The 13,936-nt window shown below is 38.0% G+C and overlaps 1 protein-coding gene and 1 long non-coding RNA gene across 6 annotated transcripts in view; one reads left to right on the top strand and one right to left on the bottom strand.

The window, feature by feature from the left end:
* The window catches only part of ECPAS (Ecm29 proteasome adaptor and scaffold), a 103,525-nt gene that overhangs the window by 29,077 nt on the left and 60,512 nt on the right, over nucleotides 1-13,936 (top strand). For all 5 annotated transcript variants that reach the window (XM_042965169.1, XM_042965168.1, XM_042965170.1 and 2 more), the window contains 5 exons: nucleotides 1,516-1,632; nucleotides 3,107-3,225; nucleotides 4,362-4,511; nucleotides 7,874-8,042; nucleotides 10,918-11,057. In XM_042965169.1, coding sequence (XP_042821103.1) covers nucleotides 1,516-1,632; nucleotides 3,107-3,225; nucleotides 4,362-4,511; nucleotides 7,874-8,042; nucleotides 10,918-11,057 — 695 coding nt within the window. The remainder of the gene's footprint in view (nucleotides 1-1,515; nucleotides 1,633-3,106; nucleotides 3,226-4,361; nucleotides 4,512-7,873; nucleotides 8,043-10,917; nucleotides 11,058-13,936) is intronic.
* Nucleotides 3,448-10,470, bottom strand: LOC122233271. Its single transcript, XR_006210814.1, has 2 exons — nucleotides 10,346-10,470; nucleotides 3,448-3,719 (listed from the first exon to the last, which is right to left on the bottom strand). It is a non-coding gene; the product is annotated as an uncharacterized LOC122233271 (long non-coding RNA).

The raw sequence follows: 13,936 nt of genomic DNA, 5'->3' as shown, positions 1-13,936 counted from the left end.
GGAGAGACAGACTGCGAGCAGGGGAGGGGCAGAGAGAGAGGGAGACAGAATTTGAAGCAGGCTCCAGGCTCAGAGCTGTCAGCACAGAGCCTGATGTGGGACTTCGACCCATGAACTGTGAGATCATGACCTGAGCCGAAACCAGATGCTTAACCAACTGAGTTACCCAGGTGCCCTGATTTGTTGTTTTTCTTAAAATTCATATTTCATTATTGCTCTAGATTCATTGGAACTTTTGTTGCTGCTGGGAGAAGTCCTACAACTCCCTTTAATACTTGCCTTGAGGCTGGAGCACAAATTTCAGAAATGATGGAGAGTAGTGTGGGCCTGGTCCTCCAGAATAGATACCTTAACTCTTTGAGTCTTTCTTAGGTGAGACTTTCTAAAAATGTTATTTTTCAGTGCTCAGTTTCTTACTTCTCTCTTAGCAAGATAATTTCATTGTTAGAGTAAGATCGGGGCCATTTGACACAAGTCTCTTTTTTTTTCTTTCTTTTTTTTTTTTTTTTTTTGCTTTCCACCCACAGGGACTATTGACTTGCAGACTTCTCTTTCTGCTCTTTCCCCACTTGAAGGACAGAAAGCTTGTTATTACTTAAAGCTCTTTAGTAGAATCAGATGATCTTCAGAATAAAGTAAAAGTTCTCTATCTAGCATTTTACCTGAGTCGTTTTATAATCTAGGCCCTACTTTTATCCTCATCAATCTGCATGTCAGATTGTGCTACATTCTTTTGGACCTCTGTTCTTCTTGTAACTGATTCTCTTCTTGGAAATTCATCTGGTTGTCAGCATTTAGTGTTCCTGTGACTTCCTCTCTAAGTCCTCCTTGATTTGGCAGAGTTTTTCTTTTCAGGAAACTCACAGTATCTTGTCTATTTCTCTTTTTGTCATGTTCACAGTGTATGTCAGTCCATTTGACTGCTGTAACAGAATACCACAGACTGGGTGACTTAAACAGCACTTTATTTCTCCCAGTTCTGGAGGCTGTGAGTCTGAGGTCAGGGTGCCAGCAGGTCTGTCTCCTTGTGGAGGGACCTTCCTGGTTGACAGAGGCAGCCTCCTTGCTGCATGCTCAAGAGGGGAAGAAAGAGAGAGGACTCTAATCCCTTCATCCGCTTGTTAGGACACCAATCTCATTGTGGGGGACCCCACCCCCATGATGTTAGCCAACTCTAAGTACCTCCTAAAACCAGAAAACTGGGGATTAGGGCTTCAACAGATGAGTTTTGGGGAGACACAAATGTTCAGTCCGTGGTGTAGGGTGTTAACAGTCATTTATTTGCAGGTCTTTTGGGGAATAGTGCCTCAGTATAGGCTCAGCTGGGATCCCAGCCTTGGGGGGCACAGCATTTTGGAACAGGACCTTGATATTGTAAATTCCCTTTCTGGAATGTTACATTTATGTCCTTTAAACGAACAAAGTAGCTGCTATTCATCAAATTAAGTAATGTTGGAAAAATGAATTTGTTTCAAAGGTATCAATAATTTCAATTCATATCTTTCTGTATCTTAGGTAATGGAACTGTTGGTCCATCTGAATAAGCGTATAAAAAGCCGCCCCAAAATACAGCTCCCGGTAGAGACACTATTGGTTCAATACCAGGACCCGGCTGCAGTTTCCTTTGTCACAGTGAGTGTTCTTTTGGAATGTTGTCTGATGTAAGTTTTCTCTCCTAACACTTACTAGATGCCATCACTATATTGGCAAGTTAAGAACCTCACCTTAGACTAATTCTAAATGGAATATGCGATATTTTCCTTTAGATGACACACTGTTTTTCCATTGAAATGGTAGGAATAGGATAAGGCATGGTCATTTCCATGGGGCAAAGGAAGGTTGGTGAAATGACTTGTCAGGTATGCTGGTATATAAAGGAATGGTTGGATTCTTAGCAGAAGCTTGTGTGAGACCAGTCTGAATAGAGAGAAGAAAGGGTTATGTAGCATAGGCATGAATAAATAAATGATAATAGAAGAAGGCAACGAAAGGGTAAATGGCAAGGATAGGAAGCTGAATTTTTAAAAATTCTGTTTCTGATGTGTTCAGAAAGGTATCCTTTTTAAAAGTGAAGTAAACTGAGCCTGGTAAGAAATACTCCTATTAAATTGTTGTCTTCATGAAAAGTAAATGTATAAGAGTGTTGATGCCATGTGATGTCAGATGATCTCTTCCTGGCCTTGTTGTTTCTAGCTTTGAGTCAGAATCTATTGGGTCTTATGTAACATCTGGATTCCAAACCTTGGGAGCCATGTACTGGTCCAGACATCTTTCTGTGCCTGCTCTGTACATACAGCTTCATTACAGATGTCCCTTTCTTTAAGCAGATAGGAACATTAGGTACCAATAAAACTGCCAAAGAGAATGTCTTCAAAGGAATAACCTTATGAAGCCTCCTTCATAAAGTGAAGACTCCTTCAGAAAAGCAAATCTTTAATTATGCGTGGATCCAGATACGCATTTATAAGTTTGCTTACAGTGAGGCATTCATACAGATTATAGCGATACAGACATACCCACAGCACTCAGTTTGCCTTGGTTCATCATTCATTGGTCAGTTGTCCGGGTGAGGAACCAGAGCACTGCCGTGTACTGAGGAGGCTGTAGTAACTGACCAGGTGGGAAACAACAGCCTAGGATTTCACAGTTGGTCTCCTCTTAGCTTCAAAGGATTGATGCTAATGTGTAGCCTGTAGGTTCAGATTGGCCAAATGCTTACTTTTCCTTTTCAGCGAACATTGCATATTTGAGTGGTTTATTCCCCCCACCCCGCCAACTTTATTGAGGCATAATTGACAAATAAAATTTTATGTATTTAAGGTGAAAAAATGGAATGTTTGATAGATGTATGCATGAGTACTTTCGATTAGGTCATGCTCCCTCACGTGCAGCACATCTTAAAAGCAAGCATTTTGACTAAATAGGGCTGGAATTCTTCCTGAAATGTAATAGTTGATCAAGCTGTAATAAACACGTGGTAAATGTATGGAGAGAGAATGTAATTTCTCTGTTAATGACAGAACTCCCTAAGTTATCAACCGTGTGTTTTCTTTGAAATCCCAGAGTATTTCCTTCACACTCACCTGCTTTTCTCTCATTGCATTAGAATTTTACTATAATTTATGTTAAGATGGGCTATCCTCGCCTGCCAGTGGAAAAACAATGTGAACTGGCCCCCACGCTTCTTACTGCCATGGAAGGGAAGCCTCAGCCACAGCAGGATAGGTACGGTCTCCTCAGTTATCTTACCTCTCACCTGCATGAGTCTACAGCTACCTTTCAAAAAAATAAAGTCGCACGTTTTGTTTTACTTGGGCTAATGTGAAGGCTTGAGCTCTTTCAGGTGACAAATAATTGAATTTCCTGTGTTATTTCATTGTTACTGTTTTGGTAATTATAAAATTTCTTGATGTGAGCATATTGAAAATGTGCAGAACTAACAACGTGTTTCTCAATCTAAATGCATTTATTTTGTTAATTATTTTGAAGAAGCTAATTTCATGTGATTGCACAAATTAGTTATAAAGTGCTTTTCATCAAAACATTTCGGAGGGTATGAAGTCTTAGAGCAGTTTTCTTAAGGAACAGATCACTTGTTTATATTAATATGGGAATTGGAGGGGTGAAAAGGTTTAGATAACACACTTAGTGTCCAGGTTTGGCTCAGAGTTCTGTAGGGTAGCCTGGTTGTAGTGAGCATCGTCAGGAAGAGCACAGAACTGTGGAGGAAAGATGGAGTTAAGTGGTGGTTTTACTTTACTTTTTAGAGTGTGTATATTTTTAAAAGAGAAACTGTAATCCACGTATTTACAAATACAACTGATAAACAGTGCAAGCACTCTTTGAAGTTTTCATGTGTTTTTAAGAATAGCAAAAGGTGTAATGAAAGAATTACAGAAGGCGTGTTACATAAATTCACACAGTGGACGTTTATTCAAAATATTAAACCGTTGCTTTTTATTTTTTTAGCTTTAGAATAACTTTAATTAACTATGGAAAAGAAAAAAAAATTATTGAGGGAACATGTTGGAAGTTGAACTACCTAAAGTTTAATAGAAAACTCTTTTGGTAACTTCAGATACTAACACTGAGGTCATATTTTGTACATGTGTTTCTGGTGTTTTTGGTGATGAGCCAGGTTGGCTAAATGGCAGTCTTTGCTCAGTATACTGAGGTTTCAGTAGCAGAGCAAGCTAGGCTAGCCCCTGGGTTTAGGACTTTGTAAATTGGTGGTGTTGAAAACGCATGGCCCTTGCTACACTTGCCACTTTATGTTATATGATTTTTGTTTTGTCTGTTATTTGCATGTTATAAAAACCTTATTTTTAAAGTAGTTGCAATAAATGTAATTGTTTTTTCAGCTTAATGCATCTTTTAATACCAACCCTTTTTCACATGAAATACCCTGTTGAATCATCAAAATCAGCTTCTCCGTTTAATCTTGCTGAGAAACCAAAGACTGTGCAGCTGCTTTTGGACTTCATGCTAGATGTCCTTCTGATGCCTTACGGGTAGGTTAAGAAATCAAAACAAAGCAGCCTTATTAGTAACTGCTTTTACTGTGTGGAGTGAAGTACTCTTTTAAATGATTCAGCTTTTGCTTGAAATTGGATATGTCTCAGATTTTCATGTTTGCTGCAGCCCTGACCTCTGCTAAACCCCAGCTCCGCTGCTCATTGACCTCACAGGTGTGGACCTGCTGTAACCATTTCGGGCTCAACCTGTCCAAGCTGAAATCCGTTTTTCCCCATAAAAATAGATCCTTTTCTTTAATTGCCATCAGTGCTGTGTCTCATAGCTGAGTCGGTATAGTTATAAATTGCCTCCAGCTTCCCTTTTCCTTTTAGCTAATACCAGTCCCATAATTCCCCCTCTGTGCTCCCTGATGCATCCTGAAACCGCTCTCACCGCTGCCCGCTGCCATCTACTTTCGTCTCTGTTCAGCTCTTGTCACGACTTTCTCACCAGCTGCTCTTCTTCAAAACTCTCTACACTGCCAGAAAGGTCCCTGATTTTTATGCGCGCCTCTTACCAGTCACACCTTAAAGTCTTTGGGCTATCGTTTTCCAGTCGTTACTACTCATGCATTTGATGCGCTCTTATGTGTCCTTGCCTTTCGTGTTTTAAGACAGTACAGTTCTCTCTGCTTAAAATGCTTGCCCATCAAAAAAGCAGGGAAGAAAGAAAGAAAGAAAAAGAAAACAGCCAAAAAAACTGCTTTGAAAAAGCACCTCAAACTAGCTTAGACGTCAGCAGTGTGTGTCTCTGGCATGAATTTCTTTCCCTGGGCAGAGAATGCCATTTTCCGTGTCCTTAATGACAGTCACATCCATCTGTATCACCACTTTGTGTATTTATCACACTGCTGACACATCTGTCTTCCCTAATGGATTGGGACTTGTTAAAGCCAAGAGCTGTTTTACCTAGCTCTGGTCCCTGGCACAGTGGCCCAGGTTGTGATCAGCTTCTGGCCTAATTATTTTCTTGCTTCCAGAGATATTGATCTAAAATGCTGCTTTTCTTGTCTCTTCCCTGATCAAGAGTAGAACATACACTATAAGCTTACCGTGCGGAGCCCCATATCATCTGTCCCTCCATCCAGACACAAGAGGGTTCGTGCTGTACGATTTCCTTCCTTTCCAGTTTGCTTCCTTCCCACCCCTCTTGTTTGGTGGCTTTATTTTTCAGACCTTGAAACACTTCCACTACCTCTGTCTAGTACCTGTCATACCATTTCTTATTTTTCGGTGGTTTTTTTGCCCTGTGATATCATGTCAAACGCTGTTATATGTGTTATTATCTCAGCTTGCTCCAGATCTCCAGATGGCAGGGACTCAACCTCACACCTCTTGGAATGCTTCTGACGTGTGCTTAGGATGATGTTTTGCATAATGTTAGCTGTTTGGTAATTATTGATTAATTTACTGACCACCACCAGTCTTGCTTATAACTTAGAAATAAATGAAAACCTCCTTTTTATAATTGTTAAATCAGGAGGCAGCCAGAATTGGCAGGTGATGATGGCTTTGGTAAATAAACTTTGAAATCCAAATTTAACTTAGGCACATGATGTACTCAATCCAGTTTTTCTTACCAAATCCAAATTTAACTTTGGCACATAATGTACTCAATCCAGTTTTTCTTACCAGTGAGAATTTGCCTTATTTTTATAAAAATATTAAAGTGGTTCCTTAACAGGTTTTTTTTGTTTTGTTCTGTTTTGTTTTTTTATTAAAAAAAAAATTTTTTTTAACGTTTATTTATTTTTGAGACAGAGAGAGACAGAGCATGAACGGGGGAGGGTCAGAGAGAGGGAGACACAGAATCGGAAACAGGCTCCAGGCTCTGAGCTGTCAGCACAGAGCCCAACTCGGGGCTCGAACTCACAGACCGTGAGATCATGACCTGAGCCAAAGTTGGCCGCTCAACCGACTAAGCCACCCAGGAGCCCCTGTTTTGTTTTTTTTTTTTTTTAGTAGATGGATTTAGGAATTGAATGGATATAGCAAGTAAATAATATAGAATAATTTACTATACCATCAGGATCCAAGTGTTTAATTTCTATTACAGCGAATATTTCATTAAAAAAAAATTTTTTTTAAAGTTTATTTATTTATTTTGAGAGAGACAGAGATAACACAAGTCAGGGAAGGGCAGCTAGAGAGGGAGAGAGACAATCCCAAGCAGGCTTCGTGCTGCCAGCACAGAGCATGATGTGAGGCTCGAATCCACAAAGCCATGAGGCCATGTCCTGAGCCAAAACCAAGAGTTGGACATGCAACCTACTGAAGCCATCCAGGTGCCCCAACAGCGAGTATTTCATTTTAATGTTCAGTCCTAATAAGTCAGCATAGAACTTTAGAGTTTGGAAGGGACTTGAATTAAATTTTTTTTTTCAAAATTTTCATTTCCTAGATGAGAACTACCAGTTTAACTGGATCAAAAATAATTTACCAGAAATCTTATGTTTAATCTATAGAAGCCAAAGATGGAAATAGGATGGTAAATTAATAAGTAGCTACAAAGGGCTTTGAACATACAATGGGAAAAGCTAATTGTTATGACTTTTCCTCTTTGGGTTCTTTTGAATTTTTTTTTCCTTTTTGGGGTGTTATGTGTTTGGAGTGTATGTGTTGGAGGTTTCAGTGGGTTTTCTAATGCAGGGATATAAGGAGAATTGGAGGTGGATTGCAACTTAACAAAAATGGGACTGACTAAAAATGTTCTGTGCTTTGGATATAGAATAATAATTTTTTTTTTTTTAGGCCCTTCTTGCAGTCAGCTAACCTTTCTCTGTTATTGTTCAACCAGAAACTCAAAATGCAGTGGGCCCATAGTGGCTCTTGAATAGTTGTATTTATAGATTGAGAGCAAAATATTTATACTCATTGTTGGTAACTGTAATAGTTCATTTGTAACAAAGTTGAACAGATGGACTCTTTTTTTTTTTTAAATTTTTTTTTTTTTTAACGTTTATTTATTTTTGAGACAGAGAGAGACAGAGCATGAACGGGGGAGGGGCAGAGAGAGAGGGAGACACAGAATCTAAAACAGGCTCCAGGCTCTGAGTGGTCAGCACAGAGCCCGACGCAGGGCTCGAACTCGCATACTGCGAGATCGTGACCTGAGCTGAAGTCGGATGCTTAACCGACTGAGCCACCCAGGCGCCCCGAACAGATGGACTCTTAACAGTTAATTTGTTAAAGATGTAAATAGGTTTTTTAGACACCTTTAGAATTTTTCTTTATGATGAAATTGTAATTTCAAGTATTCTAGAAAAATTCTCTGGGAGAAAAGTATATAACTGAGTGTATTAAATATGCATGTGTGTGTATGTGTTTTAAGAAGGAGGTTAAATTTGTTTCCTTTTCAGATATGTGTTAAATGAATCCCAGAGTCGCCAAAATTCATCTTCAGGACAGAGTTCTTCTTCAAATAGTGGGGGAGGTTCTGGAATACCACAGCCTCCTCCAGGAATGAGTTTTTATGCAGCTAAGCGAGTTATTGGTGATAACCCGTGGACACCTGAACAGTTGGAACAGGTATCGTACACTGCTTGTTCATAATGGAACCTCCCCCTGTATACCAGCCCCTATGAAGTCCATGGAAGCATGTGTAACATAATTCCCACGTATTCAGGCTCTCTAATGAAATATGTTTGCAAGGACCGATTGATGTAATGTGCTCTCTTCATGGTGTCAGTTATTTGTTAAAGCCCCAAGGGAAGGGAGGAGTGGGAAGCGCTTTTCAGTTTTTCTAACATTGTGTACATAGTTCAGGGGTAAAATACAGTCCCCTTAGAGACTATGTCTCACTTCTTTCATTTTAGCTTTTAATTATAGGTTTAATAATCATCTAGCTATTTTGGTGCAGTTAAAATACAATTTATATCAGGTTATTCAGCTTTTTAGGGCTGTACCTTTTGTGTAAACTGAAGAACTCCTATACTCATATGTGACAATAGGGGGGAAAAGCATGACTCCCTTTTATATTTCTTCCTGGGAATTTAAAAATTGGCATTAAGAATTTTATTCTGGATTTAAACAGGACACAGATGTTCTCTGAGCAGCTTTTAAAAAAGACTGGTGCTCTCCAGAGAAGTTGCCTCACTGTGTCTGTGCCCTCAGGCACCTCAGGGAAGAACAGATGAGATCAGTATGTAATTATTTTGGAATTCAAGCAACATGGGTTAGTCTTCCAATCCTTCCTTTATCTCTCCATGGCAGTCTAAATGATTTGATCTTTTTCTTTTTGGGAATGTAACTGACCACTGATCAAAACAGTGTTCCCCAGGAGAGGGAAAAAGGCAAGCGGGGCATTCCTGCCACTCACAGATTTATAGAATGATTTGTTCAGTGAGGGTTATGTTTGAGTAGATTTACTTCTTCATGTGTTATAGATCTTTTTTTCCCTCCTCAAACCAGGATGTAAGTAAGAAAGAAAGGTAAATAGTAGTAGAGGCTACTCTTTTTTGAGTGTGATCTATGTGACAGGCACTGTGCTGAGCACTTTGAATACATTGTCTCATTTAATCCTTACGGCGACCCAGAGAGGTAAAGAAATTGTTCCATTCTGTAAAAGGAACTGAGGTTTTGAGATGTACCATGGTCTCACTTCTAGCTCTAGGCTTTGACTCTAGGTCTTTCTGAGGGCTAAAGCTCTTAAGTGCTGGCGAGTAGTTGTTACCATTAAATTGTAATATCATGTCAGTAATTATTTGCTAATTTCTAAAGGCCTATGTTTTTTGTCAGTTTTATAGTTTGGTGTTGAAGTGAACCATTTCATTTCAAAGATGAAATAAAATTTTGTTTTTATTTCAATAAAAATGGTTTTTATTTTTTCTAATGATAGTCATGATAATGTAAAGATTCAAACAGCACAGAACATTATAAAGACAAATTAGAAATTACCTGGAATCCTGCCACCCTAGTTTGTCATTTTTTTTTAAACATTTATTCATGAGAGAGAGAGAAAGAGAGAGAGAGACAGAGCATGAGTTGGGGAGGGGCAGAGAGAGAAGGAGACACAGAATTCAAAGCAGGTTCCAGGCTCTCAGCTGTCAGCACAGAGCCCAATGCGGGGCTCGAACCCATGAACCGTGAGATCATGACCTGGTCTCAGGTCAGAAACTTAATCAACTGAGCCACCTGGGTGTTCCCCCTAGTTTGTCATTCTTACAACATACTGTGTGTGTGTGTGTGTATGTGTGTGTATACACTATTACAGTTTTACACAATACATTTTTATATTACATTGTACATTTATATATAATATATGGTTTGTAGCTTACTTTTTTCATTTAACAGCATATCAGGTTTTTTAAAAAAGTCATCTTTTTAAATGTTTATATAAAGTTTAGTTATGTGTAAACCACATAAGGTTTTAACTAGTCTCCTATTGATGGGCATTAGTACTGTTTTCAGTTTTCTTTGCACATTTTTTTTGTTTATATCTTTGTGTAGTTAATTTCCATAATTGTTTTTCTATGGCTTAAGTGTTTGAGTGCTTTCTGTTGTAGCTTTTGTTACAAGTAGGTTGTGTTGAACAAGGGGAAGGAAGACAAGCGTTTTATGATCTGTTTATATATCTTTTTAAATTGAACCCATTGTCATTTAATAATTATAAACTCTATCAATCTTGATTCATATACATAATAACTATTATGTAACTGGCTTTTAGGTAAAGACAGTTTTACTCTTCAGGCACATGTGTCCTAAATAGAATTTTTATGAAATTCGTAGTTCCTTCACACTGCATGAAATTCAAATTAGAATCCCTCTTCAGTCTGTGTTTCATTTGAGCCATTCAATTACATTGAATAGTGTTTGGTTAGAATTTCACTTACCTTCATTAGAGTGTGTTTGAAATCCTGTTGTTTTCAGTATGTAAGAATATTGAGGACAGAATGAATATGTTAACAATAGAGTGGAACTCTGTGGAATGTGGTTTAGTTCTTTTTGAAATGTCAAAACAATCCATGGAGCACTTTATTCATAATGTTCCACTCTCTTACCTGCAGGCTCCAAATTTGGACTTCAGTTCAAGGCTTTATCATTCTAGAGAGACTGTAACCTAAGTAGGAAGGCTGTGTATCATAATGGTCTTCGAGTTGGAGAGACTTGGGTTTGAATCTTGTTTTCATCACTTACTATGTGTCTAAATTCTTAAGCCTTGCCTCAGTTCCCTCATCAGAAAAATGGGTATAATATTGCTTATCTCATAGATTGTGAGGGTTAAATGAAATCGTGAATATATATCATATACAGTCCCTGACACGATGTAAGCCTAAACAGGAGCTGCTCCTGTTGTTACTGTTGATCCTTGGTATATGACCATACTGATCTGTTAAACAGTATTTTTGGTTGGGGGTCTTTGTTTCTTTGATCACTGTTTCTCCTTCCCTTCATTTATCTGCAGTGCAAATTGGGTATAGTGAAATTCATAGAAGCTGAGCAGGTGCCTGAACTTGAAGCTGTTCTCCACCTGGTGATTGCTTCTAGTGACACACGCCACAGTGTAGCGACAGCAGCGGACCTAGAATTGAAAAGCAAGCAAAGGTAAACTACATCTCTTTTCACCTTTAAAAGATGAAAAGAGGCTATATTTCTAAAAGCTCACTGAGCACAGATTTCTTCTTTCAGGATTCTGTAATGAGACATTTGATTTAGGAGGTTATGAAATATACTTAATTTTTAATAAAGACAGTTTGCCTAAGAGCAGGATTCTGTATAAGACAAAGAAGAGAAGCTGTTTGGAGATGCAGTTTAAAACTGGAATGGATTAGAAATATTACCACAAGAAATGAGACCTTTGGCGGCTAGGTAAATGGACTTAAAATAATTAATGTTAAGAAAAATGCCAAAACCCAGAAATTACTCATTTTTGACTCTTCCTTTGTGTGAAACCAATGGAGATTGCTTTTAATAAAGGATATGTACATATTAGGATTAATATGGTAAAAATCAGGTCCTGTGAAAAGTGGTGCTGAATAGATCTTAATTCACATGTGAAGAAATACAAATACTAAAAGGCTCATAGAAAATTAAAAAAAATTTTTTTTTAATGTTTATTTTTGAGAGAGAGAGAGAGAGAGAGAGAGAGTGAATGGCAGAAGGGCAGAGAGAGAGGAAGACACAGAATCTGAAGCAGGCTCCAGGCTCTGCGCTGCCAGCACAGAGCCCATTGTGGGGCTCGAACAGACTGTGAGATCATGACCCTAGCTGAAGTTGGACGCCCAACTGACTGAGCCACTCAGGTGCCCCTCATAGGAAATATTTTGTATGAGAAATCAAATCAGTGCAAAATAAAACACTGGTGCACCAATTTGTACCCATTGGTAAATAAAATTGTGTAATAGTTGAAACTCCATTTAGTTTCTGTTGAAACTGCTATTTTTATATTCTGTTGATTGGCATTATAAGCTAAAATAATTTTTGGAAAGCAGTTTGAAGTATGCAGTGAATCATAAAAATATTTATAATCTTTTATGTAAATCTTCTGGGAATTTATCCTAAGAGAGTCATTCAAAAGAAGAAAAATATATTTAGAAAAATGTTATAGATTTGCTCATTATACCATTTCCTACAATTGTAAGAAAAATGGAAACAAATTATTTTCGCTATAGGGAAATAGTTAAGTAAATTAACTCTGTGTATCTATATGGAATATTATATATCTGCCGAAATAATTATAAAAGTAATAAAGCAACATGGAAATTGCTCCCAAGGAATGGCAAATGAATAAAGCAGAATACAAAATAATGTGTGTACTGATTTAAAAAATGAGATGTGTGAAGACTGAAAAATGACATGAAAAATTGAAGTTACTTGGTTGAAAAAACCAAATTATGGAATAATTATTAAATTTGTTTCAATGCTTAATGTAATAACATGCTAAAAGGCAGTGGAATGCGTATTGTAGTTTTCCCTTTTCAAAGAAACCAATACAAATAGGTATTACAGAATAAGGAAGTTAACTTCTTTGTGTCTTTGATAATATGGTTCCATTTCAGTAAGCAAGCTGCACGTATGGTGATGGTTGGGAACAGCTCACTGCTACAGGGCAGGGGAGGTGGCATATAGGAGGAGCGGATTCTTACACAGTTAGTTACTTCTGGTCATGCCTCTCACTGATTGAGAATGGAGGACTCTCATAACCTCGCCAGATCTTGGGCTCTGTAAATAAGAAAGTTGGACAGAACTGTACTTTGATATTCCCTCCCCAGGTCTGAAATTCCTTCATGCTGCTTGTAACTGCCTTTTCCTTTCAAAGACTTTTGGTTTTGAAGTATCAGAAAATCTTTCTTTAAAACTTCTCATTGTGTTTGAACTGGCCCCAATCTTTACACCATGTAGTGGATTGGATTGTTGGAAATAAAAATGTGGTCTAGAAGTATCCTAATTAGTTTTGGCTTTGTCTATTAAAACAAGTGTCCATTTTTTCAGAAAGAATAGTATGACATTTTTAAGAGATAAAAAGTAAGTTGAGAACAGTATGTAGGTATTTTCCCATTTTGTTAAAGAAAAATCCTGAAGTATCTCTCCATGTGATCCATCTATCTATTGATCTGTTTATTTCCCTACCTGCCTGCTGTACCCACCCACCCAGCCACCCATTTTACATGCATAGAAAAGAAGTCTAGGAAAAGATACACCAAAATTAGTGGCTACTGAAAGGGAATAGAGAGGGATATGGTACCGATTATACATTTCTATACATTTTTGAATTTTCACATCAAACATATGTTTATACATTTCTAAAACTATAAAGATGGCAAAAGGAAAATATACGATACAGTAAAAATTATCCTTATTAAAGTGTTTAGTTTGTTTTACTGTTAAGTTTTACTTCATTTTACTAATGTGTGTGTGTTTTGTCAAAATATACCTGACGTATTTATAGAAGGGAAACAGAGGTAGAGCTTGAGGATTAGTTAGTAGCAATCGGCTGAGGAAAGATGGAGGTGAATAATAACTAAAATAGAATCGTGGACCGTCTTCAAGGATAGTGGAAGAGGCAGATTGATAAACTATGAAAGAAGAGGTGGATAAGAAAAACCGTCAAAGCAGCATCGTAAACTGTGTTTACACAGATACAGTATAGCTTGAAGCAGAACCAATGTCAAAAGACAGAGAGAAGACAGTATTGTTAAATCTCACTGATACGTGAAATGCAGGATTGCAGTGTTGCTAGGTTTGTAAAATGACTGGGAGGGGCTGCTGCAGAGGGCAGGTGCCCACCGCCAATCAACGCTATATTCTAATTCACCTGCTGGTGGAGCTCACTAAGGAGCAAGTCTCAGTGACTAATGGCAGCATGACTGCTGTATAGAATTAGATGATAAAGCTGCAAATATGTGCTGATAGATAAGGAAGAGGGGGAGGCTAGGAATCACAGTGACACAATTTAAGAGAAATGGGAGGGGCTTCTTAGGGTG

This window comes from Panthera tigris, chromosome D4, assembly GCF_018350195.1.
Source record: "Panthera tigris isolate Pti1 chromosome D4, P.tigris_Pti1_mat1.1, whole genome shotgun sequence".
NCBI lineage: Eukaryota > Metazoa > Chordata > Mammalia > Carnivora > Felidae > Panthera > Panthera tigris.
The sequence above is the reverse complement of the archived record's forward strand: the minus strand, read 5'-3'. Positions and strand labels throughout refer to the sequence as shown.